This window comes from Salvelinus alpinus, chromosome 1 (assembly GCF_045679555.1).
Source record: "Salvelinus alpinus chromosome 1, SLU_Salpinus.1, whole genome shotgun sequence".
Lineage (NCBI taxonomy): Eukaryota > Metazoa > Chordata > Actinopteri > Salmoniformes > Salmonidae > Salvelinus > Salvelinus alpinus.
The window spans coordinates 55,633,475-55,660,533 of NC_092086.1; the positions used below are offsets into that span (position 1 = coordinate 55,633,475).

Here is a 27,059-nt window from a genome sequence, read left to right on the forward strand (position 1 = left end):
GACTGCAGGGATGGGGTACACATTAAATGCATTATGAAATAAAACAATTTTAATGATTTTAAAGCTTTTTAATGGAAATTACAAACCAAAAATATTGTCAAAACATTTCAAATATTCCATTGTCTCTGTCAGGTCCACATTGGGTAGACATCAATTGAAAAATTGAAAATTACTATTATAATGATAACATATATTTCAGTTGTGTACATTACTTCATTTTTATCTGATGTCTTTATAATTATTCATTCCTTCATCTCATCTCTGCTCAAGTAGTAGCAGCCAGCCATCCCGACCATCTAACGTTACAGTATTTCTGTGCTTCAAGTACCGTACTGTCTTTAGTCATCCTGTTTAGCTAGGCTAACCTGTCTAATAATGTTGCAGAGCAGTCTGTTAAAAAATAATTTTACTAACTCTTCAAAGAAGGTAAGGCATACTTTCACAAATGGTCTCTGTCCCTCTCATCGTTGTGTTCTGTACATTCCTTTCATGCGGTCTATTTGGTCTGTGTGTATCTAATCTAACATCCAAGCCGGGAAGTACAGGCGCAATGGATTGTGGTCATTGTAGTTAATTACCACATTTCTGTGCTGAATTAGGTTTAATTATTGGCTTAATGCTACAGTCAAGCGTCCCACATAGTTCTTGACCTGATTTTGACCGTGAATTATTGGATTTCTCTCTACAGAAACGGCGCGTTGGGCTCACAAAAAAAAAGAACTAAATGGAATTCAAATAAATGAACCGACGTCGGTTAATTGGTTGTCATAGTACATTAGTACAAATCTCATAGTACATTTACAAAAATTACTGCACAAAACTGCACTGTTAAGTTAAGCGCTAAAATTCACTTGTCATAAAAATCTACCTGCATTGCATTCCTAAGAGAAAGATTAGCTCACTGTGGTTCACTGTAGTTTAGCATCAAAGTGAAGTATTGGTTTAAATTGGCATATTGTTACTGTACAAGCAAAACTAAACAAAAGTGCTACTTGAAGAAAACAATTCAAAAGGCTTTGATAAAAACAACTACTTCTACCACAATATTTCCTGTACCTGACATGTACAGTTGAAGTCGGAAGTTTACATACACCTTAGCCAAATACATTTAAACTCAGTTTTTCACAATTCCTGACATTTAATCTAGCAAAAATTCCCCGTTTTAGGTCAGTTAGGATCACCACTTTATTTTAAGAATGTGAAATGTCAAAATAATAGTAGAGAGAAGGATTTCAGCTTTAATTTCTTTCATCACATTCCCAGTGGGTCAGAAGTTTACATACACTCAATTAGTACTTGGTAGCATTGCCTTTAAATCGTTTAACTTGGGAAAAACGTTTTTGGTAGCCTTCCACAAGCTTCCCATAATAACTTGGGTGAATTTTGGTCCATTCCTCCTGACAGAGCTGGAGTAACGGAATCAGGTTTGTAGGCCTCCTTGCTCGCACACACGCTTTTTCAGTTATGCCCACACATTTTCTATATGCATGAGGTCAGGGCTTTGTGATGGCCACTCCAATACCTTGACTTTGTTGTCCTTAAGCCATTTTGCCACAACTTTGGAAGTATGCTTGGGGTCATTGTCCATTTGGAAGACCCATTTGCGACCAAGCTGTAACTTACTGACGGATGTCTTGAGATGTTGTTTCAATATATCCACATAATTTTCCTACCTCATGATGCCATCTATTTTGGGAAGTGCACCAGTCCCTCCTGCAGAAAAGCACCCCCACAACATGATGCTGCCACCCCCGTGCTTCATGGTTGGGATGGTGTTCTTCGGCTTGCAAACCTCCCCTCTTTTCCTCCAAACATAACGATGGCCATTATGGCCAAACAGTTCTATTTTTGTTTCATCAGACCAGAGGATGTGCAGTGCATGTGCAGTTGCAAACCGTAGTCTGTCTTTTTTATGGCGGTTTTGGAGCAGTGGCTTCTTCCTTGCTGAGCGGCCTTTCAGGTTATGTCGATATAGGACTCGTTTTACTGTGGATATAGATACATTTGTACCTGTTTCCTCCAGCATCTTCACAAGGTCCTTTGCTGTTGTTCTGGGATTGATTTGCACTTTTCGCACCAAATTACGTCCATCTCTAGGAGACATAACGAGTCTCCCTCCTGAGCGGTATGACGGCTGCGTGGTCCCATGGTGTTTATACTTGCGTACTATTGTTTGTACAGATGAACGTGATACCTTCAGGCATTTGGAAATTGCTCCCAAGGATTAACCAGACATGTGGAGGTCTATATTTTTTTTCTGAGGTCTTGGCTGATTTCTTTAGATTTTTCCATGATGTCAAGCAAAGAGGCACTGAGTTTGAAGGTAGGCCTTGAAATACATTCACAGGTACACCTCCAATTGACTCAAATGATGTCAATTAGCCTATCAGAAGCTTCTAAAGCCATGACATCATTTTCTGTAATGTTCCAAGCTGTTTAAAGACACAGTCAATTTAGTGTATGTAAACTTCTGACCCACTGGAATTATGATATAGGGAATTATAAGTGAAATAATCTGTCTGTAAACAATTGTTGGAAAAAGTAAACAAGACATTTGTGGAGTGGTTGAAAAATAAGTTTTAATAACTCCAACATAAGTGTATGTAAACTTCCGACTTCAACTGTATATGAAGTCAGAAAATATTCCTGATTCTGAAGAAAAGTGCATAAATGAGCGCCCTCAAAGATTTGTCTCACTAATTAAATAAAAAGTATTAATGCACTTGCCAGGTCAATCAGTGCACCAAGCATCTGTTAGGGTTTCTGGCATCTTACATTGCCCGCCGAACTTCCTTTATCACTGTAGTCATCCGATAAAGTCCATCATATTTTTAAATAACCAACTGTACAATATTGGTATTAGGGGCTGCTTAGAGAAAGTGTGGGGCAGTTTTAAGACAGTTTTCAACAGTTTGGGAAGATTTGGGGCAGTTTTAAGACAGTTTTCAACAGTTTGGGAAGATTTGGGGCAGATTAGGGCATCAACCCTAAAACTCCTACTGCATTTGCATGACTACATTTCAGACACCTGCCAGATCTCACAACGCCTGGATAGGTATGTATTTAACATATCAGTGAATCATATGATATAGCAGTCGACTGCACAGTCGATAACGTGGAATGAAACCATTTGTTGATGCAATGCAATGACTGAAATGTAGTCGAACTGGAACGCGCCCAATACCTCCCAAGGGCGTGACCTCTTCACCGACGGAGCCGTGGCGCAGATCTGTCATCGGTGGACGTGGGCTTCAGTTTGACAGTGGCGAAAGGGTTGGTGCCCCTATACAACAAAGACAGTGAGAGAACAGAGATATGTCAGCTCACGCATTATGTTTTAACGAGCCTGAAAGAAAACCGAAACTCACACGTAGTTTGTTAACCAGCATAAACAGTCCAGAATGAGGATTTCCCATGAAATAATCAAGTTCTCGTTTATTTGGATGAACAGAGTGTACAGCAGCACTAACCCAACGCACACCGGCGCCTCTCCAAAACTAACTGACCCAGCATCATCACATACAGCAACTCATTTGCATAACATTGTGTGATAGGCTGAGAGACATTTGAATGTGTACGCAGATTACAATATCCCCAACAATCTCTCACAGTCTCACTGCAGAATTAGACATTTTTCCACGTTCTCCAAAATGTCAAATTTTGAAGTTGCTCCAAATGTTATTGACACCCTGGGTTGGCTCCTGCTGCTCTGTATCGTTCCATTTCTCCAAACGTCAAATTTCAAAGTTAAGGGATGCGTTTAGCCACTCATTCCAACGGTTAAGGTAAGGGTTAAGGTTTGGGACAGGGTTAAAACATTAAGTTTAGGCACTCATTCTGAATGGTTAAAGCGGCAATCAGCAATTGCTACATCCATTTTTGGACGTATACATTCATGATATGTACCCATTGATTCTTGAAGAATATAACTTAGAAATGCCTCAGAAGCTTAGTTCAACTGTCGTACCCCAGTAGAACTTAAAATATCAGCTTGTTTTGCTCAACGTTTGTAAACAAAGAAAATGTTAACATGGTTAAAACTCTAATTTTGATATCGTGGATGGTCAGTCTTTGCATCCATAGCCTGTCTATGAATTCGAGAGTGATTGCATTTCTCCAGCCCCATCCCTCAGCTTTTTACCGAACCAGTGGCAGGGAGCCTGCTTTGTTATTGTTTCTACTGCTGATTGCTGCTTTAAGTTAAGGGTTAAGGTTTTGGATAGGTTATATACAGTGCCTTCGGAAAGTATTCAGACCCCTTGGCTATTTCCACATTTTGTTACATTACGTTAATCCATACTCTAAAATGGATTAAATAAATAAAAAAATACTCAGCAATCTACACACAATAGCCCATAATGACAAAGTGAAAACAGGTTTTAAGAAATGTTTGCAAATGTATAAAAAAACAAAAACATTTATACCTTATTTACATAAGTATTCAGACCCTTTGCTATAAGACATGAAATTGAGCTCAGGTGCATCTTTTTTCCATTGATTATCCTTGAGATGTTTCTACAACTTGATTGGAGTCCCCCTGTGGTAAATTCAATTGATTGGACATGACTTGGAAAGGCACACACCTGTTTAAATAAGGTCCCACAGTTGACAGTGCATGTCAGAGCAAAAACCAAGCCATGAGTTCAAACGAATTGTCCTTAGAGAGCCGAGACAGGATTGGGTCGAGGCACAGATCTAGGGAAGGGTACCAAAACATTTCTGCAGCATTGAGGTCCCCAAGAACACAGTGGCCTCCATCATTCTTAAATCGAAGAAGTTTGGAACCCCCAAGACTCTTCCTAGAGCTGGCCGCCCGGCCAAACTGAGCAATCGGGGGAGAAGGGCCTTGGTCAGGGAGGTGACCAAGAACCCGATGGTCACTCTGACAGAGCTCTAGAGTTCTTCTGTGGAGATGGGAGAACCTTACAGAAGGACAACCATCTCTGCAGCATTCCATCAATCAGGCATTTATGGTAGAGTGGCCAGACGGAAACCACTCCTCAGTAAAAGGCACATGACAGCCCGCTTGCAATTTGCCAAAAGGCACCTAAAGACTCTCAGACCATGAGGAACAAGATTTTCTGGTCTGATGAAACCAGGATTGAACTTTTTGGCCTGAATGCCAAGTGTCACGTCTGGAGGGATCCTGGCATCATCCCTACGGTGAAGCATGGTGGTGGCAGAATCATGCTGTGGGGATGTTTTTCAGCAGCAGGGACTGGGAGAGTAGTCAGGATCGAATGAAAGATGAATGGAGCAAAGTACAAAGAGATCCTTGATGAAAACCTGCTCCAGAGCACTCAGGACCTCAGACTGGGGCGAAGATTCACCTTCCAACAGAACAACGACCCTAAGCACACAGCCAAGTCAACGCAGGAGTGGTTTCGGGACAAGTCTCTAAATGTCCTTGAGTGGCCCAGCCAGAGCCCGGACTTAAACCTGATCGAACATCTCTGGAGAGACCTGAAAATAGCTGTGCAGCAACAATCCCCATCCAACCTGACAGAGCTTAAGAGGATTCTGCAGAGAAGAATGGGAGAAACTCCCCAAATACAGATGTGCCAAGCTTGTAGAATCATACCAAAGCAGATTCAAGGCTGTAATCGCTGCCAAAGGTGCTTCAACAAAGTACTGAGTAAAGGGTCTGAATACTTATGTTAGTTTAATTTTCCCGTAACATTTTTTTTTTTGAATGAGCAAAAAAATATTTTAAACTGTTTTTGCTTTTTCATTATGGGGTATTGTGTGTAGATTGATGAGGGGGGGGGGGGAAATCATAAATTTTAGAATAAGGCTATAACCTAACAAAATGTGGAAAAAGTTAAGGGGTCTGAATACTTTCCGAAGGTACTCTGTATAAAAAAAACAGTCCACAACTGGGATCGAACACACAACCTTCTGACCCAGAATCATGGGATTACACCCAGGCACCACGCCCTAGCAAAACCCAAGCCTACTTGATGGTAATAGCGTTCACTGTTGCCCCTAGTTGCCGGTTTTGATGGCATTTCCCTCGGGACATGGATAAACATCCAATTTCGACGTCAATCTTGAACGATCTCTCTAGATATCACTTCTTAGTAATGAATAAACACAAATAGGACTGATGAGAACTGCAATGGCTGTTCCTTACTTTGGGAAGAGGTTTGGCCCAGGTCCACCATGGCGCTCTCCTCTCTGCAGGGGGAGGAAAGAACACAACTTTAAAAGGTGTCTATTCCAACCCATACAAACATGTTTACATATAGAGCTGTAACCCAGGGAGGGGGGCAGAGCATCTATGGGTGTGCAATCCACACCATGCAAAGATCCAACACCATGCAAACACACACACAAACAGACACACACACACTCACACACTCACACACTCCTCACCCCCCTACACTGTCAGCATCTGGAGCTTCCCCCCTGCATCCACCAGAAGGAGGGCTGTGGCGTCATAGAGAACAGCACATTGCCACAGTGCCCCTGCTGGCCGGAGGACAAACATGCAGCAGATTTTAAATACAAATTTTCATGAAACCTTTTCCGCTTTAACTCCATTCTAACTAGCTTTTACTATAGCTAGCTTTTCATTACTTGTTATGCCTCACCAAAAACTTGAATAGGAATGACTTTCACTCAGAGACTTTCCTCAGACTATCATGTTAACAATAACAAACCAACATTGATTTATTAGAAACACCACGTTAGTGTCGTTCAGCAGGCTCACCATAGAGTAAACAGTGTAAACACTAGACTTTAAGAACCTCATGGCCAACATCGATCCTCAGTGATCATTCACCCAGGCAGCATTACCTTATTGTCGGAGTGAGACTCCGCCCTTCTCTCCATGCTGGGTGTGATTGGACGCATCTCTGTCTGTCTATTGGATGGAGGCGGCGGCGGGGGCGGGGGTCGACCGTGGCTGCTGCCTCCCGATTGGTCCAGCAGGTTGTCCATACTGTGGGCGCTCCTAAGGGTGGAGCTACTGAAGGGTCAAAGGTCACCAAAAGTCAAAACAGCATTAGCATCAGCAACTCATTTGCAACTATCTCTTAAAGGGACAGTTCACACAAATTTCCCCTCAAGGGAATTTATAAACAAAATATAATTTCCCTTGAGGGGAAATTTGAGTGAACTGTCCCTTTAAGAGACAGTGGAGCTAGTGGATCACCTGGAGCCAGTTGATCTAAGGGCCTCCTCCAGTGTCCCCACATAGGCAGCTGGGAACCAGCCCTGACTGTGGGTGGAAGCAGAGAAGAGATACATTTCTATGAGTTTCTATGAAGGACAGAGAGCTATGGCATGCTAGCATTCAGCACATGTCATAAGCAAGTAGGCTAAAAAATATATATATTAAAATGGTATTTTACATTTTCTGGTTCATATCCCAAAGACTACAGTATCAAGTGGAGTATCTCTTGAACGGATTTACGTTTTCCTTATACAATGTTGTTCTGTGAGGCCAGCTCTGCCTCAAAGGCAGGAGCATCTCTCTCTCCCTCCCTCTCCCTCACCGTGAGCTGCTCTCTGCCCGGCCGTAGAGCCAGCCGTTACGGGGCTCCTGCACCAGCACGCTCACCACCTCCCCCCGGGAGAAGGGCAGCAGGGTGGGGCTGTTGGAGTTAGCGGGGTGGGATACCAGAGCTCTCATAGGTCTCCCTCCTCCACCTCCACCCAGACCTAGGGACTCGCCAAATGAGCTGGAGCGGGAACGGGTGTTCTGGGGTGATGGGCCTGGGGGAGGTGAAAGTGTGTGGGGGGGGGGGGGGGGGTGAAGGGTGAGAGGGGAGGAAGGAGAGAGGAGAGGATGTGTGAACATCAGAGGGCCAGAAAGGCAGGTCATAGGAGAGGAAAGACACCTGAACACCATGGGTATGGCATGTACATAATATTTATCCAGATGGACGTAACCTGTTTTAGCATGGACATTGCCATTGATGGCTTCCACCAAAGTAGTCAACCGGGCACAAAGATGAGTACTCTATCTAACACTATAGGTTTGGTATACTGTAGTGTAGATATACAGTATATCATGCCCCCACCTCTGGAAGGCACTCTTCCCAGAGGCTGCTCCTCTTTGCCTGACCATTGGCTCCCCCTGTCCTCCTCCCTCATTCTGGATGTGTTGTCCTGGTCCAGGCGAGAGGGGTTCCGGGATCCAGGTTGTCTGGTGGCGTTGACCTGGTCTCTCCATCCATCAGCAATCTGCTGTAGGCCTCCCCCTGCCCCTGTCTGGCCCATCGAAAACACACACATTACATTACTTTCATTCACCTTGTTTATTCATTGGCTTTAATCTAGTCAGGAAACTCACTCTCTTCTCTCTTGCTTACCACTCTCTCTTTCAAAAAAATAAAAACAGAAAGCAACACACTAGGTGGAGCCTCTACTTATTCATTCCCTTCAAATCCACAAATTGGAGATTTGGAAAAGGCCAGGAGCAGGTTGTCATATTGCAAACCAGCCACGGTTCTTTCTATGATGAATGTGGTTTATGACAGTATTGGAGAGGGTGGTCCTCTGTAGCTCAGTTGGTAGAGCATGGCACTTGCAATGCCAGGATAGTGGGTTTGCTTCCCGGGACCATCCATATGTAAAATGTATGCATCCCTGACTGTAAGTCGGTTTGGATAAAAGGTTCTGCTAAATGGCATATATTATTGAGTGTGTATGATTAAATGAGACTGTAGTACAATGAACTAAGCTACACTACCTTGTTCATGAGGTAGATGATGGACTGAGTGAGACCACAGTGTTTCTCAGCCAGGAAACGGTATCGCCTTTCTTCCTCCATCAGAGCCTCGCGCTGACTCTCCCTCAGGAAGTGAATGTACTCATCCTGTGAGCACACATGCAATGTGTAAATATAGAACTTCCTCTGACACAGACACGCACTGTGTAAATACTTTACAGAAATGTAATAGCGTTCTCCCTGGTGCACCCTTAATCTTTTTTATTTATTTTACTCATACTCGTTATCTGACACACACACACCAGTGGAGGCTGTTGAAGGGAGGACAGCTCATAATAATGGCCGGAACTGAGCAAATGGAATGGCATCCAACACATGGAAACCATGTGTTTGATACCATTCCGCCTGTTACGCTCAAGCCATTACCATGAGCCCGTCCTCCCCAATTAAGGTGCAACCAACCTCCTCTCTCTCACACACACACACACACACACACACACACACACACACACACACACACACACACACACACACACACACACACACACACACACACACACACACACACACACACACACACACACACACACACACACACACACACACACACACACACACAGAGTGGATTGACCTGGTGAGCCCCTCTCCTCTGCTGCCTCTCCAAAGATATGGCCTGGCTCTGTACCTCCATCTCATATCGCCTCCTGCTGCCCTGGAGGACGCATTACATCAATGCCAGATAAATTTACACTGAGTGTACAAAACATTAGGAACACCTGCTCTTTCCATAAAATAGACTGATCAGGTGAATCCAGGTGAAAGCTATGATCCCTTATTGATCTCACCTGTTAAATACACTTCAATCAGAGTTGATGAAGGGGAGCAGAAAGGTTAAAGAAGGATTTTTAAGCCTTTAAACAGTTGAGAGCTGGATTTTGTAGCCATTTAAGTGCCCTTGCCAGACGCACCAGTTTGAGTGTGTCAATAACTGCAACGCTGCTGGGTTTTTCACGCTCAACAGTTTCCCGTATCAAGAATGGTCCACCACCCAAAGGACATCTGTGGGAAGCATTGGAGTCAACATGGGCCAGCATCCCTGTGGAATTCTTTCAACACCTTGTAGTCCATGCCCCAACAAATTGAGTCTGTTCTGAGGGCTAAAGGGGGTACAATTGAATTATAGGAAGGTGTTCCTAATGTTTTGTACACTCAGTGTATACATAATAACACCACCATAGTCTACATGTAAAAGTATCAGTAAGGATTAAACAGGAATGGTCCAGGAGTAAATAACACTTTGTTTGATCCTCACACAAAGCATCAAACTTGGAGCACTGCCCACTACATCTGTACTACTTCTGTACATTTGGATTCTGTCTGTGTGCCAGTCCATGATCTTTACTACACTACTTCTGTACTGTCAACACAAGGGGCTACAGTATGTGAAAGGGGTATGTGAAGGAGAGTGGCTACTCACTGCTATGTAGTCCTTATCCAGTTTGACATTGTTGTTCATCTCCTGTAGCACCTCAGTGTGGAACCAGCGGAACTTGAGCAACACAGAGAATGGTTATGATGATCGCAGTAGTTGAAACACCACTGGTAAGCCAAACAATCACATCTCAAATTGTCCGATTATAGAATCAACTGTGTTGTTACACCATCTAGTAAAATATACAGTACGACATATTAATAAGTGGGTTGCTTAGTTGTGAGTTGTTTTGACAGGTGTATAACTACAACCCCAGGTACAATTGCAATACACTCGCAATTCTTCATTTTGAATTCTAATACAGTAAAAGAACTAGTGCAGTGCCACTGTTCTACTGTTTGATGAGGAGTTTAAAGTAACCTACTATTCCTTCCAGTTCAGTGGTGAGACGCTTCTGGTTCTCTGAAATCTGAATCAGAACATCTCCTGTGAGACACAATGAGAAATTATTATCATAGGCAGACATTAAGACACACACACACACACATCCCAGAAAGAGAGACAGTGTCAAAACACACATACACTCCTTCCCCGCCACCCCCCCATACACACACACACTGAATGAGAGCCTGCTTTTATAATCTTTAACAACATCCCAAGGCACATCTCTCTGACTACACTGTAAGACGCTTCTGTAATTTCAACAGTAAAAACACGGTAGAATTCACAGTAAAATATCGTAAACGTGTTTTAAAGCACGGTGTAAGAGTTTTCTGTCATTTTACATTTACATCACACATTTTTGTCCTTTAGCAGATGCTCTTATCCAGAGCGACTTACAGTTAGTGCATTCATCCTAAAACAGCTAGGTGGGTCAACCACATATCACAGGCATAGCAAGTACATTTTTCCTCAATAAAATAGATATCAGAAAAGTCAGAGGTAGAAAGATGGCCAAGGACTCTGCTGTCCTAGATCCAGGGGGAAGCTGGTTCCACCGTTGGGGTGCCAGAACAGAGAAGAGCTTGAACTGGGCTGAGTGGGAGCTGCCCACCCGTAGGGTTGGGAAGGCCAAAAGACCAGAGGTGGCAGAATGGATTGCTCAGGTTGGGGTGTAGGGTTTGAGCATAGCCTGAAGATAGGAAGGGGCAGTTCCTCTCCCTGCTCCGTAGGCAAGCACCATGGTCTTGTAGTGGATGCGAGCTTCGACTGTAAGCCAGTGGAGTGTGCGGAGGAGCGGGATGACATGGGAGAACTTGGGAAGGTTAAATACCAGGCGGACTGCAGCATTCTGTAAAAAGTTGCAGGGGTTTGATGGCACAAGCCAGTAAAACACTGTAGAATGCACAGAAACATACCTTAAATGTGTTTTACAGAATATATGATGGTGCATTGTGGGAAAATGCTGTGGGCGGGGAAAGAATCTCATTAACATATTTTAAGACATGCCTTGTAAGAAGCTCTAGTTGAGTGAGAATGTTCTACCCCCAGAGAATACAGTAATATACAAACCTTGCCCCAAAAATGTACAGTAACTTACTGGTCAATTTCTGCCAGTAATTCACTGTTATGCAAAATACTGTATCATACTGCATTTTTGGAGCGTAAAAACTTTTTTTAACACCAGTGGGTGCATGGTGACTCATTAACATATTAATGAGTAACATAACTCATTCTGACTCATTAACATATTTTTAGGTGTGACTTGTAAGAGGCTGTATTTGTTGAACCCATTAGTGAGAATGCTGTACGAATTTAACTGACATATTGTAATCAATCAATCGTATTTATAAAGCCCTTTTTAAAATCAGCAGATGTCACAAAGTGCTATACAGAAACCCAGCCTTAAACCCCAAACAGCAAGCAATGCAGGTGAAATTTCCCAGGTTTTCCAGAAATATCAATTGGAAGATTCCTGGAAATCCTTCAACCAGAATTTTTTTTTTTTTAATCAGGACATTTGGGGAAAGTTACTGGATCTTTGAAAACCTACTTGCTGGCCTGATGTGTGTGGCCTGTAAACCATGTGTTTCAGGCCACTGTATTAAGGTAAAGCTAGGCCTCAAAATAAGAACTATCTAATGTATTTTCATAGAATTTCATTATAATGATAACATTATCCTATTAACTCACTTGGTGAAGACCAAATTACTGAAAATGAACGAATTCAACAACCGTGTCTCTTTTGCCCTGTAGTCACTGTCAGTTTCGAAGCCTTTGTTAAGGCCCAAAGTACAAGTGATATAAAACACCAAATATCAGTTGGTATGCTGTAATATAGAATTACATTTTCACTATTAGCAATTGCTGAACAGCTTTTCAGTACAATTCAACAATAAAGTACTGTATTGCACTTTTGCTGTAAAAAAAATATTGCTGTGGTAAAATATTGTGGGAGGGAAAAGAATTGCTGGCTCATTAACATACAAGGCGTGAACCCTTGACTTTTTTCGCATTTTGTTACGGTACAGCCTTATTTTACGTTTTTTCCCCTCATCAATCTACACACAACACCCCACAATGACAAAGCAAAAACCAAGCCATGAGGTCAAGGAATTGTCCTTAAAGTTCCAAGACAGGATTGTGTCGAGGCACAGATCTGGGGAAGGATACCAAAAAATGTCTGCAGCATTGAAGGTCCCCAAGAACACAGTGGCCTCCATCATTCTTAAAAGGAAGACGTTTAGAACCACCCAGACTCTTCCTAGAGCTGGCTGCCTGGCCAAACTGAGCAATCAGGGGAGAAGGGCCTTGGTCAGGGAGGTGACCAAGAATATAAATAGTAAAGTAAAGTACAGATCCCCCAAAAAACTACTTAAGTAGTACTTTCAAGTATTTTTACTTAAGTACTTTACACCATTTGACAGTAATTGATTAGCTATCTAGACACTGAAAACTCCGTTCACTACCCCACAAGTATCACTAACTAACCAATGACTGTCTAATCAAGTAACGCTACTGTTCAAATATGCAAAGAATTGCTAAGCTAGCTAGCTAACTTAAGGCTAACGTTAGCTACTTTCAGTAACGTCAGCTCAATTAGTTAGCTACCGTATCTGTGAAAAACAAAGCTCGATAGGTGAATTAACATTTTTTTCCAATTAATAGAAGATAGGAAATTCTTGAGAAAGAGGGCTAGAGATGCAGCTCACCAAACACAGACTGAGACGGTTGTTGTATTTGCAGGAGTAAGTTAATAGATTTTGTGTGTGTGTGTTTACAATAAATTTATTTAGCATCTAGCTACATAGATGGGTTGGCTGATAATGTCACGAAAACGATGTGCGCGCTTCCATGGGGCAGAAGTGAGTCTGTTGTGATTCTGTATTGCCAGATTGCTAGCAAGAATGACAAACTGCCATGTGAGGAATCGTAAGTGACTCATTTCAGCATTTTTCATCATGTTATTGATACCATGTCTTGTTTTGAGGTATTTTGACTGATTTCATGTCAATGCAAATATTCGCTAGCTAGCTAACCAACAACTGTAACAATGTATTTGAGACAACAAGTGGTCATTGTGCAAATGTATTCGTTTGCAATAAACATTGGAGACGAAATATACCTTACATGTCAACTGTATAAACCAACCCTATTTGTTTTGCCCCATGGTTGAATGCATGTCGATTTTGTTGCTAAAGTGACAGAGAGAGAATGAACACAGGTATTGTTGCTTGTGAAGGGTAAGATTGAGTGAACTGCTAATATCAATACGGAACAGAAATTATCCCAGATTTTACCTTTAGCTCAATTCAGGTAAACATTATTTCAAATCAAAGTTTATTTGTCACGTGCGCCGAATACAACAGGTGTAGTCCTTACAGTGAAATGCTCACTTACAGGCTCTAACCAATAGTGCAAAAAAGGTATTAGGTGAACAATAGGCAAGTAAAGAAACAAAACAACAGTAAAACGACAGGTTATATACAGTAGCGGGGCTATAAAAAGTAGCGAGGCTACATACAGACACCGGGTTAGTCAGGCTGATTGAGGTAGTATGTACATGTAGATATGATTAAAGTGGCTATGCATATATGATAAACAGAGAGTAGCAGCAGTGTAAAAATTGTGTTTTTCATATTGCGTGTGTGTGTTCGTTGGTTCAGAATACTCCATATTGTTACGGCACTGATATTATGCCGTCTCTGTAATAATATAGGAGATCCAGGAAGGCAGATATTTGGACAGCAAGGAAGAGAGGGGAGCGAGAGAGAAGAGCAGACAGGACAGAGAGAGAACACAGGAAAACCTAGAGAGGGGAGACCAACACAAGACAAACATGTCATATTCATCTCCAGCCAGAGGAAGTAGTTATTGCTAAACATTACCTCTCGTCAGAAGCGGCATCTTTCTTTTTACATGTCCTGTGTGTATAAACTGTTAGACCCTGATATGTTTCCATCACTGAAAGCAATCATACAGGCCGCGCTGACCGTCCCAGTTAGCAGCTGTGATATATTTCAGTGCATTAAGACGTCTACATACAGTTAAAGTATACATGTGATATGAGTAATGTAAGATATGTAAACATAATTAAAGTGGCATTATTTAGAGTGCATTGTATAAAGTGACTAGTCATCCATTTATTAAAGTGGCCAGTGACTGGGTCTTTCTGAGTTAGTGATTGCTGTTTAGCAGTCTGATGGCCTTGAGATAGAAGCTGTTTTTGTCTCTCGGTCCCAGCTTTGATGCACCTGTACTGACCTCGCCTTCTGGATAGTAGGGTGTGAACAGGTAGTTTGCCCCCTGATGCGTTGTGCAGACCGCACCACCCTCTGGAGAGCCTTGCAGTTGAGGGCGGTGCAGTTGCCGTACCAGGCTGTGATACAGCCCGACAGGATGCTCTCGATTGTGCATCTGTAAAAGTTTGTCAAGGTTTTGGGTGACAAGGCGCTGTTGCGCCTTCTTCACCACACTGTCTGTGTGAGTGAACCATTTCAGTTGGTCTGTGATGTGTACGCAGTAGAACTTAAAACTTTCCAACTTCTCTGCCTCTGCTGTTTCCTGAAGTCCATGATCATCTCCTTTGTTTTGTTGACGTTGAGTGAGAGGTTGTTTTCCTGACACCACACTCGAGTGCCCTCACCTCCTCCCTATGGGCTGTCTCGTCGTTGTTGGTAATCAAGCCCACTGCTGTTGTGTCGTCTGCAAACTTGATGATTGAGTTGGAGGTGTGCATTGCCACGCACTCGTGGGTGAACAGGGACTACAGGTGGGGGCTGAGCACGTACCCTTGTGGGGCCCCAGTGTTGAGGGTCAACGAAGTGGAGATGTTGTTTCCTACCTTCACCAACTGGGGGTCGGCCCGTCAGAAAGTCCAGGACCCAATTGCACAGGGTGGGGTTGAGACCCAGGGCCTCCAGCTTGATGATGAGCTTGGAGGGTACTATGGTGTTGAATGCTGAGCTGTAGTCAATGAATATCATTCTTACATAGGTATTCCTTTTGTCCAGATGGGATAGGGCGGTGTGCAGTGTGATGGCGATTGCGTCGTCTGTGGACCTGTTGGGGCGGTATCCAAACTGAAGTGGGTCTAGGGTGGCCGGTAAGGTGGAATGATCCTTGACTAGTCTCTCAAAGCACTTCATGATGGCAGAAGTGAGTGCTACAGGGCGGTAGTCATTTAGTTCAGTTATCTTTGCCTTCTTGGGTACAGGAACAACGGTAGCCATCTTGAAGCATGTGTGGACAACATACTGGGATAGGGAGCGATTGAATATGTCCGTAAACACACCAGCCAGCTGGTCTGCGCATGCTTTGAGGAAATGGCTAGGGATGTTGTCCCTATTCATGGCTTTATTATGTGTGCCGACGTCGGCAACATGGCTACAGAAAAATCGGCATGTATAAATCCAAACTGTACAAAAATGCAAACGCAATATGCAACAATTTCAAAGATTTTACTGAGTTACAGTTCATATAAGGAAATCAATGAAATGAATGAATTAGGACTTAATCCATGGATTTCACATGACTGGGAAGACAGATAATATTTTAGTCAGGCAATGTCCATGTTATTCTCACATATTTCAGAATGTAATAATAATGTGAATATCAAGGCCTAAAAAAATGATATGTTGTTAAAGTGGTAAGTGTAATTTTTCTTTTACACTTTTTGCATGGATGGGGGTTCTATATTAGGCCCTATATGTACAATTACATAGATTATACAATTGTATAACATTCAGGTCCTTGAAAATTACAATGAAGTGCTTGAAAAAGTCCCTTAAAGTCCTTGAATTAGACTTGCCAATGTCTGTATGAACCCTGCTTAAAGAATGTATAGTCCTAGGCCTATGTTGTTGTATAGGTAGAGTTATGGGCCAATTTGCAAATATTCACTTTTATTCCTCTAAGTACACATGTTGAACTGCATAAAAAAACATTTAAAAAAAAATGTCAATCCATTTAGACATTTTTATCCCACATTGGTCAATCATTTTTAGAAAGACCCATATACCGTATACAGTAACTTTTTTGCACTTACTCTCTTGCACTGACTCTATGCACACACACTGGACTCTACTCACACTCTCCCACATACTGACACCCCAACACACATATACACACTACATACCCCCACACACACAACATGCACACACACTCACATATAGACACACACTTTCTCACTCACCACAGATGCTGCTGCTAGTCACTTTACCCCTACCTATACAGTGCCTTCAGAAAGCATTCACACCCCTTTACTTTTTCCTAATTTTGTTGTGTTACAGCCTGAAGTTAAAATGGGTTCAATTAAGATTTTGTGTCACTGATCTACACACAATACCCTATAATATCAAAGTAGAATTTCGTTTGTATGAACTTTTTTGAAATTAATGCAAAAATGTATTGATGCGATGTCTTGAGTAAATAAGTATTCAACCCCTTTGTTTATATGAAGCCTAAATACATTCAGGAGTAACAAATCACATAATAAGTTGCATGGACTCATTCCTTGTTCAAGAATAGTAGTTAACATGATTTTTGAATGACTACGCCATCTCTTTACCCTACACATACAAATATCTGTAAGGTCCCTCAATTCCAGTAGTGAATTTAAAGCACAGATTCAACCACAAAGACCAGGAAGTTATGGTAGATATGTACAAATAAAAAAGCAGACCTTGAATATCCCTTTGAGCATGGTGAAGTTATTAATTAGGCTTTGGATGGTGTATCAATTAACCCAGTCACTACAAAGCATTATGTTTGGGGCAAATCCAACACAACACATCCCTGAGTACCACTCTTCATATATTCAAGCATGGGGGTGGCTGCATCATGTTATGGGTATGCTTGTCATCAGTAAGGACTAGGGATTTCTTTAGAATGAAAAGAAACGGAATAGAGCTACTGTAAGCACAGGCAAAATCCTAGAGGAAAACCTTGTTCAGTCTGCTTTCCACCAGACACAGAGACAAATTCACCTTTCAGCAGGACAATAACCTAAAACACAAGGCCAAATTTACACTGGAGTTGCTTAACAAGACAACATTGAATGTTCCTGAGTGGCCTAGTTACAGTTTTGAATTAAATCCACTTACCAATCTATGGCAAGACTTAAAAATGTCTGTCTACAAAATGATCAACAATTAACTTGACCGTTTGAAGAATGTTAAAAAGAATATTGGGCAAATATTGTACAATCCAGGTGTGCAAAGCGCTTAGAGACTTACCCAAAAAGACTCACAGCTGCAATTGCCGCTAAAAGTGCTTCTACAAAATATTGACTCGGGGGTGTGAATAATTACATAAATGAGACATTTCTGTATTTCACTTTCAATAAATTTGCGAAATATATAAAAACGTAAATGTAATCAATTTTGAATTCAGGCTGTAACAAAACAAAATGTGGAATAAGTCGAGAGGTATGAATACTTTCTGAAGACAGACAGATAGATAGATGATAGAGCTTTAAATAGATATATCTGACCATTTTATAAATGGTATAATTGCGTGATATGATAGCATTTGACACCACAAGTGTTTATCCAGATAATGAAAAACCACACGCGAAAAATAAAATTGTCACTTGAATTGTGCATGATCATGAGCAAAGTCATTGTAGCCTATCATTCCACTTCTCCTGTGAGAACCATGAGCACGGGCTGACTTGGCGTTACTGCCACGTTGCTGCCAGTAAGTTACTGTGTGTTTTACAGGAAATGTTTTACAATGTGGGAGAAGTTCAATCAGTGAATGCTCAACTACACTGAGTCCGTTTGCTATGTGGGTTTCCATAGTCAACCTTACATACAGATGTCAGATCTTAATTTGAGACAGTTTCCTACAGCAGGAAAATAACCCAGCAGCAACAGGAAATGTGAATTATTATGTATAATTTATGGACTTTTTTGTAGGGGTTGATACATTTTCCGTAAGGTAAAATCATGTCTGAAATTTCTAAGTGGAAATTACAAACTTCAGAAGCCTTTTTAAACCTCAAATACAGTACATGTTTTACATTTCCTACATTGCAGGAAAGTTCTCCTGTAACAGGGTGATCAAATTAAGATCCTACATCTGTAACGCCTTTTAGCCTCAGAGTGTCTGTGAATGGCTGGGTTCAGGCTGGGTTAAATGAACTAAACAGGACCCACAGCCTGTTACTCTATTATGCATACGGCTCTGAAGACTACCTGTCAGTCTGTCACCTGATTCCACTGCTATAGTACAGATAACACCCCCTAACAAGGGCTCCGGTTACATTACACCTCTTATTAGCATTATGAGGGAAATGGGAAGACTGACTCTGGACCAGTTGTTATGGTTAGACTCAAGCACAGGTTGTCTTGTTATCTCAAAATGCATCAACATTACAGTCACACTGATGTGGGCAAAGTTAATTTTAATTCATATTCCACTATGGGGTAAAAAATAACATAGAAATACGCACCTATGCCCTCTATAACTCTGCTCTATACAAACAGGAACAGACATACTGTGTATGGCAACAACAAAAAAGCTCACACGCATACAGCACAACTGCTATTCAACCCAACCCAGTGTCCACCCTCTGTCACATACACACACATCCTCGTCTAAGAAAGCTCCAGAGGTTTTGGGATGGTAAAAGGAAGTGTACCAATGTGCTGCCTGTCAGGTAAACTTTGCTCTGTGTGGTTCGGTGAAGGACACTGCATTGATTGGGGTAATAACCATAAACAGCACATAGGACCCATACAGTACATTGGTCCTTCGTGTTTCTCTAGCTTTGTTCCTGCATCTCTATCTTTCTCATACTCTTTAACTGACCTGACACACACACACACCATACGGCAGACACACACACACACACACGTGCACGCGAACACAGTGAATGAAGAGGTTCTTACCAATAGAGCGAGATGACATGGTGTGGAAGGCCTGCTCCCCTATCTTAGCAAGGGTGCTGAAGTAAGCCTCACTGGTCACAGCAAGGGCTAAACACACACACACACACACACACACACACACACACACAGAAACAAACAAGCAATTGAATTGCATATCCAGTTGATATAATTCACTTTGCTGAAATGCCAGAGTTAGACTCACGCCAGTAAAAGCACAACAAACACGTGAATCTGAAAGCAGCAAATTGCAGAAAGGTTGTTTAATATGATTAATATGACAGATTCATCTATAATTAATTCAAATAGCTGGGCCCATCACATATACATGTTCCATATCTCCTTGCTTTGGAGTGGAAAAGGACTGCTGCAGACAGAACATAAACTGGACAGACACATTTACATTCAGCAGTACAACCAATAGAAACATGTGTAGGTTATATTATGTCCTGTAGGTTCATCGTAATAAACATTCCCAAGTGATATGGCTGTACTTTACAAGGGAAACCTTATGAACTCTGTTGACAAAATGAAAAGTAATTTGTATTTATTTCCAGGAGGTTTGTTGTGTAGAAGGGAGGAGAGGCGGCAAGGATGGGCACGACAAATGATCTCTCATTGATGATATGTGGAAGCATTGTATATTTCTGAGAAGGACCTCTAGTATAAATCAGAGTCATATACTGTATGTACGACTCTGCTGAGAATGACTCTTTTGTCACAACGCACTCATCGTATTCAAATGAATCCCACAAAGGTCATCGGTTTCACTTCCTTTCTTTCTCACCTTGGAAAGCCTGCATGTAGCTGTTTCCCAAAGACACTAGCTTCTGTAGACTTGGGTTGAACTGATCCATCAGGCTCTGTTGACACACACACACACACACACACACACACACACACACACACACACACACAGAGAGACAGAGAGACACACACACACACACAGAGAGAGACAGAGACACACACACACACAGACAAACACACACACACACAGAGACACACACACACAGTGAGACATTGAAAGGTCTGGTGCTTATCTTGAACAGTAAGCTGTATAGATATACCCTGTTCATAAGTCATATTGTATTTATCCATAGAATACAGTACTGCTCACAAGTATAGTGCGCCAAATTGAACAGAATATACAAACAACAAATGTGCATTGCACATTAGGCCTACAGTTGAAGCTTATATCTCAGGCTACGCTACAATTGTCAAGAGTTCAAACCAATCTCACTCACCGCATATATGCCCAAAGTAGAGCGATGCAACTGGTCGCTGTTTTGTCCAGACATTCTGACGCTCAAAGTGTTCCCACTGGCTGCCTATGAAACGTTCAATCTATTTACTTATACGTTGTGAAACATAAGGTGACAGTCCCGAAAGTCTCCTGTCCGTATCAACGCGGATGTTCTAATTCACAGGAAACTGGGCGAGGAGCAGAGCGGAACGTGTGAGTAATTGACACTGGAGCTCAGAGAGGACTGTTGTCAATTATTAATCAAGTCAAAGCTATAAACGACTCAACACCACAGAACACACAGCGACTAGTGACCTAAGCTTTACAAAAATAGGTTAGTTGTGTAAGTAGGGGCCTTAAATGGCCATTTTCATTATCTCCATTACAATACCAGCGTCTACATATGTGAAAACTGTGCATTTCTACGTTTTGTAGAGAAATATATAAAGTTCTACCCGATGACATCAAAAGTTAAAACATTTTAAAGATAGTGATTTTCAAACACTATGGGTTTCAGGTGACGTGGAAAAGCAAGAAAATACCGATCCCTCTGGCTAGAAACTAGTTGCAGGTTTAGAAAATCTGTCACGCCTGCTCCCGCTCCCCCTCGAGCGCCAGGCTGCCGGCTCATCAGGCTCCCACGCCTCAGCGGGTTTGGCAGGCTCCCATTCTGCATCATGCCTCAGCCGGCCCGTCAGGCTCGCCCAGGTAGGACGCCGTGTGGCGCCCCTAGAGGGGGGGCTACTGTAACACCTGCTTCCACTCCCCCTCTATGCCCATCATTACACACACCTGTCATCATCATTACACGCATTAGCGCATCATTGGACTCACCTGAACTCCTTCACTTTGTTGATTGCTCCCTCTATATCTGTCTGTACCTCAGTTTGATCCCCGTGTCAGCATTGATGTCGTTATGTTTTTTATGTCCAGACACTGTCATGTCTTGTTTCATGTCTGTTTATTAATTAAATGTTCACTCCTTGTACTTGCTTCTCGTCTCCAAGCGTCTGTCCTCACAAAATCTGTTTTTCTTACTTTTAATCCTACCCTGTTGTCACGACTTCCACCGAATGTGGCTCCTCTCCCTGTTCGGGCGGTCATCGTCGCCAGCCTACTAGCTGCCACCGATCCATTTTTCCTTTTCGTTTGTGTCTGTCTGTTTTTGTTATCACCCGTGTCTGATTAGTTAATTTCGGTGGGTTTATTAACCTCCGCTGCCTGCTAGTTTTTGTGCGGGATTATTTTGTGGGTTAGCTCTGTTAGGGGTGCGTGTTTGCGCCACAGGGATTTTTGTTTCCTCACAGTCGTTGTACCGTTAGTACTGTATTAGGAGTAGAGGTTTCTCCTCCGTGTGTTTCGTGATTTTCCCCGCCTGTTGTTGGTGGGTTGGGACTTATAATAAACGACTGTGCCAACTGGAATTCCTTGCTCTCCTGGTCCTGACTCCTGCGCCTACCTCTTCTTAGGAGGCACCTAACAACTGTGATGTCACAGAGAATAATTGTTAACATTTTTAACCACAGATCAATGAAAGACACCATGTAGACACTGGTATGATGCTGGAGATAATGAACACAAGGTTGAAAAGTGGCGGAATTGCCCTTTAATTATACATTTCAACCATCATCAACACTAATCAGTTAACTGGAATGATTCAATGAGTGAATTTTATAACATTCACAATCTGATGAGCATGAGCTCATGTTCACACCCAGGATAGTGTGTGTGTGCGGATGTGTGTGTGTGTGTGTGCTATCCCAGCATGAGGATTCAGATGTATCACTGGGGAACTATAGGGCCCTGACCCAATCAAAGAAATAGACCAATATGAATAACTTATCAGATTCTCTTGTGACCTCAAACACATACAACTCTCAGGTATGTGAGCTGAGGCAGTGAACTAGTCAATAATAAATAATTCTCCCATCTCCCCACGGACTACTGTTACCAACCTTTCTGTTCATGTCACGTTCTGACCTTTATTTCCTTTGTTTTGTCTTTATTTAGTATGGTCAGGGCGTGAGTTGGGGTGGGCAGTCTATGTGTGTTTTTCTATGTTGGGGTTTTGTGTTCGGCCTGGTATGATTCTCAATCAGAGGCAGCTGTCAATCGTTGTCCCTGATTGAGAATCATACTTAGGTAGCCTGGGTTTCACTTTTGGTTTGTGGGTGTTTGTTTCCTGTGTCTTTGTGTATGTCACCAGACAGGACTGTTTCGTTTCGGTTTATTCTCCTTTATTCGTTATTTTGTTAGAGTATTTCGGTTTTCATTAAAAGGAACATGAATACTCACCACGCTGCAGTTGGTCCTCCTCTCTTTCTCCTAACGATGAGCGTTACAGTTCACATATAATACAGATTATTACAGAGGCTCGTGATGGTAGCTAGAACTATAGTTCCCAATTTCCAACTACGAATAAGATGAATTATTAATTATTATTAATATGACAATATGTTAGAAGAATCATTGTATTTCCTATTTATATACAGGTAACTGCCAAAATGTATTATAAACATGATGATAGTCTTGTCTATATAGGTATTGGTTGAAGCTCACTGTTAAATTCAAATCTCCCTACCATCATATATCTAAGCCAATATGACACCAATTTCAAATCAACTTGATTGGACATACACAACTCACTCTCCACCTCTCGTCATGATCCGTTCATCTGTTACCAAGAACCAGTGTTGCCAACTTGTTTAGCGAGTATTCAGACACCTCTAGCGACACATTTTCAAAAAATCGACTAGTGACAAATCTAGCAACTTTTTCTGATGTTCTTGGAGACATTTGGAGACTGACGTGAAAGCACGTATCGTTCTTACTCTTCTCAACGAGCAGCAGGTGCTGCCGTGGGCCCCACCCCCGTCCCAAAGCACTCACAGGCGGCCCAGTCCTCGCGCAGCAGTTACTCCCAGCTGCAGTCAGAGCAGGAGATGTTCACCCCTCCGCGTCCAGACTGCAAATGAATCGCTCATGCAGGAAGCCGCCGCTGGCTGATCCCGTCCTGGCTTACATTCAGGGCGAGATGTAAATGTAAAATGTTCTTTATCTAAAATAAATCACTGCATTTTACTCACACAGCCTCAGTCACTTACTCACCTTGTCCACTGTGTGTGCCTCTCTGTGACATAAGCTAAACATCTAGCTGGCTAGCTCATCATGTCTCAGTCTAAACTGTACACTCCAAAATACAGAAAGGAGTGGGAATCAAACCCTGAATTCAAAGGCTGGTTGAAGCCGTTTATTGGAGATGATACATGGGCATACTGCCGGTATTGTAAGGCTGATTTCTACACCAAACTTAGTGATGTAAAAATACACATGACAACTCAAAAACATATTCAAAAGGCAAAGCCTTATAACAGTTCCACCCAAAACAAGCTGCCATTTATGGTTTAAAAAAATTACTCTACAAAAAAGGCTGAGACCACCATGGCATTAGCTATCGCTGAACACTGTTCCATGCTGGCATGTGATCACATTGGAGAAGCATGTAGAGCTGCTTTCGCAGACGCCACTGCTGCTACCCACTTTAAAATGCACAGGACAAAGTGCACAGAAATGATTAATGGTGTTCTAGCACCATACTTTCTGAAAAAGTTGGTCGCAGATGTGGGTGACCAGCGTTTCAGCCAACTCCTCGATGAGTCCACGGATGTAAGTGTTTCTAAGTACCTGGGGGTTGTGATAAGGTAATTTACTGATACCAAGCAGACAATTGTATCAACATTTCTGGGGCTTGTTGAGTTGGAGGGAGGAGATGCCAAATCTGTAGCCCGTGCTATTGTGGCTTTCCTAGAGAAGTGTGTCCTAGAGAAGTGTCTCTTAAAAAAGAGAAACTCCTGGGGATAGGGACCGAGAATGCCTCTGTTATGACGGGGATTAACAATGGGGTCCATAAAGTGCTGAAGGAGGAGTATGGCCTAAAATATCTGGTTCTTATTCACTGTGTGTGCCACTCTCTGCAGCTTGCTGTAAGTCATGCTTCCAATGACACCATCCCCTATAGTGTGGAGTACTTGGTACGAGAGACTTATAACTGGTTTTATGTGTCTCCAAAGCGCAGGGAGGCCTACAAGGCCTTATGAGACCACCTGTGGAGAGAAACCTTTACAGATAACCAAGGTATGTGCCACACGTTGGCTCTCCATTGAACCCGCGGTTTCACACATTTTGGACCAGTGGGAGGAGCTTAGGCTGCATTTCGCAGTCACCAAGTCCAGTGAACACTGCTACATGACTGAGGTTTTATACTCCATGTACAGTGATCCTCAAAACATAATCTATCTGACTATTTTGAAGTCAGTGCTGGGTGAGGTACAGTTGGCCATCAAGGCTTTTGAGGGAGAGCAAGTAGATCCTCTTAAGCTACTTGACAGCTTGGTTAGCCTGATCAAGTCTGTGAGCAGCAGGGTGCTGAATCCACTGGCAAATGTTGATGTACTTAAAGGGCCAATAGATGGATACATCAGTCCCAAACCGTACCTTGGTTACCTTTTTGAGTCAAAGGCAGCTGAGCTCCACCTTGCGCCTGAGGATGAAAACAATGTCCGAAAGCGGTGTGTAGCCTTCACCATCTCCCTCACTAATGAGTTGAGGGTGAGACTGTCGGACAACATCGAAGCATTGCATTACATGTCAGTTTTCAATGTGGAGGAAACTAAAGCACAATAAGAGCCCTCGAGAAATAGAAAATTAGCCAAGCTCCTTGGCTACTCCCCTGCAGAGATAGACAAGATTTCCCAGTAATGGCGTGCCATCCATCTTAGTAAATGGAATGAGCCAAAAAACACACTGGGCTTCTGGAGTGAGATTTGGAAGTTCAGGGATGCAGCTGATATCAACCCGTTTCAAGAACTTGCCATGGCTGCTGTGTCTGTGTTGTCCTTGCCACACTCGAATGCTGAAGTCGAGAGAGTATTCAGCCAGATGAGTGTGGTAAAAAGCAAGCTTAGAAGTCAGATGTCCTTGCAGACTCTTAACTGCATCCTGTACATTCGATATGGACTGAAGCTGTCTGGTGAGGCTTGCTATGAGCACCAGCTGTCTGATAATGTTTTGGAGCTTTTTGGCACATCAGCTGCTTACTCATTTAAGTCAGCTCCCTCAGTTGCTGAACCTGCCATAGAGAGCCTTGACCAAAATGACGATGACCCACTCTTTCTGAGAGCCAGCACAGCCTGTGTGTGTGTGGAGGGGGGTCTGGAAAACCCCCAAATTAATCTGTATTAGGGCCAGACTTGTTACCATAATTTTCTCACATTGCAATTGACAGTTTTTTCTATTGTCTCTTTTTGGTTAATTTAGATTGTTAATGTAGATTGTATACAAAAAAATGTAAAAATGTTATGGTTAAAAATGTTAATGTTTTACTGTGACTTGTTGTAGGCTCCTAAGTGGACCATAAGGTTAAAAACCAAACCAAATTAAGGAAACTAAACAAAAAAAATTAAAAATTAAAAAGAAACTAAGTAACTCTGCCAGAGTGTCTCTTTTGGGTCACTTCTGCCAGTCCCAAGCCCGGATAAAGGAGGAGGGTTGGAATTGTGACATAAAACAAACAAGAATCAACAGAAGAAAGTTCATTTGTAGTTCTAAACATATTTAGGGTGTTTTTTACTCACTTTTAGTCTCTCCCACGACGTTATTCCTCTCTCCTACAGCGTCCATCACAATTGCGTAAATTGGGTGATGACGTCATTTAGCGACTTCTAGTGACTTTTAGGACAGCCAATAGCTACTTCCTTACTGAGGAGTTAGCAACACTGCCAAGAACCACATACCAGAATTTTTTTTAACATTGTCATTAGCAATTTTGTATTTCTTGTGGCTACCTAGCTCAAATTCTAGAAGTCGGATTAAAAGTGAGACTATAGCGTCCATAAAGTGACCATTGAATTTAAACAATGTCGTATAGGCTAAGTTTGTAGGTGCAACAGTTTTTATGAAATGTATCATTTATCACGTGCACATTTCCGTCAGTTAGAAAACAATGATGTGCCAACTTTTTGGAACATTTCTAATCAATGCTAACATATTTTCAGATGAATCTCAGAGTGCTCAGCAACTCGCCAACACAAACAGGTCGCCGCCTTTATCAGCCAGGCAGCAAGCCATGATAAGAAGTGGTTGAGGACAAACCTAAGCTACTATAGATAGCTATATGTTGGTATTCAAGATTAGGTTCATCAATATATGCACACAGATAATTGTCCAACATGAAAAATGGGTTGGTTGTTATTAGTGAGCTGAATGTGGTTTTGTTTTGATTAGCTAATGTTAGTTAGCTAGCCAGCAGCTGTAACGTTAGATAACGTAACATTATGCTGCAGCATAAGTTACCTGTCAGATGAGAACTAATGTTGG

The 27,059-nt window shown here is 42.2% G+C and overlaps 1 protein-coding gene across 4 annotated transcripts; it reads right to left on the reverse strand.

Annotated features, from left to right (window-relative positions):
- Positions 1-53: 53 nt before the first annotated feature.
- LOC139580976 (BAR/IMD domain-containing adapter protein 2-like 2) lies at positions 54-26,435 on the reverse strand. 4 transcript variants are annotated; one of them, XM_071410232.1, is made up of 13 exons: positions 20,686-26,435; positions 20,229-20,304; positions 19,445-19,531; positions 10,534-10,595; positions 10,155-10,226; positions 9,309-9,389; positions 8,699-8,824; positions 8,028-8,217; positions 7,500-7,719; positions 7,157-7,222; positions 6,799-6,967; positions 6,134-6,177; positions 54-3,283 (listed from the first exon to the last, which is right to left on the reverse strand). In XM_071410232.1, the coding sequence occupies exons 1-13, from the start codon at positions 20,737-20,739 to the stop codon at positions 3,205-3,207; spliced, it is 1,326 nt and encodes a 441-aa protein (XP_071266333.1). In that variant the 5' UTR covers positions 20,740-26,435; the 3' UTR covers positions 54-3,204. The 4 variants fall into 4 exon arrangements, with proteins under 4 accessions (XP_071266333.1, XP_071266322.1, XP_071266314.1 ...); XM_071410221.1 differs by having other exon boundaries at positions 6,799-6,970; XM_071410213.1 differs by having other exon boundaries at positions 20,229-26,435.
- Positions 26,436-27,059: the final 624 nt, after the last annotated feature.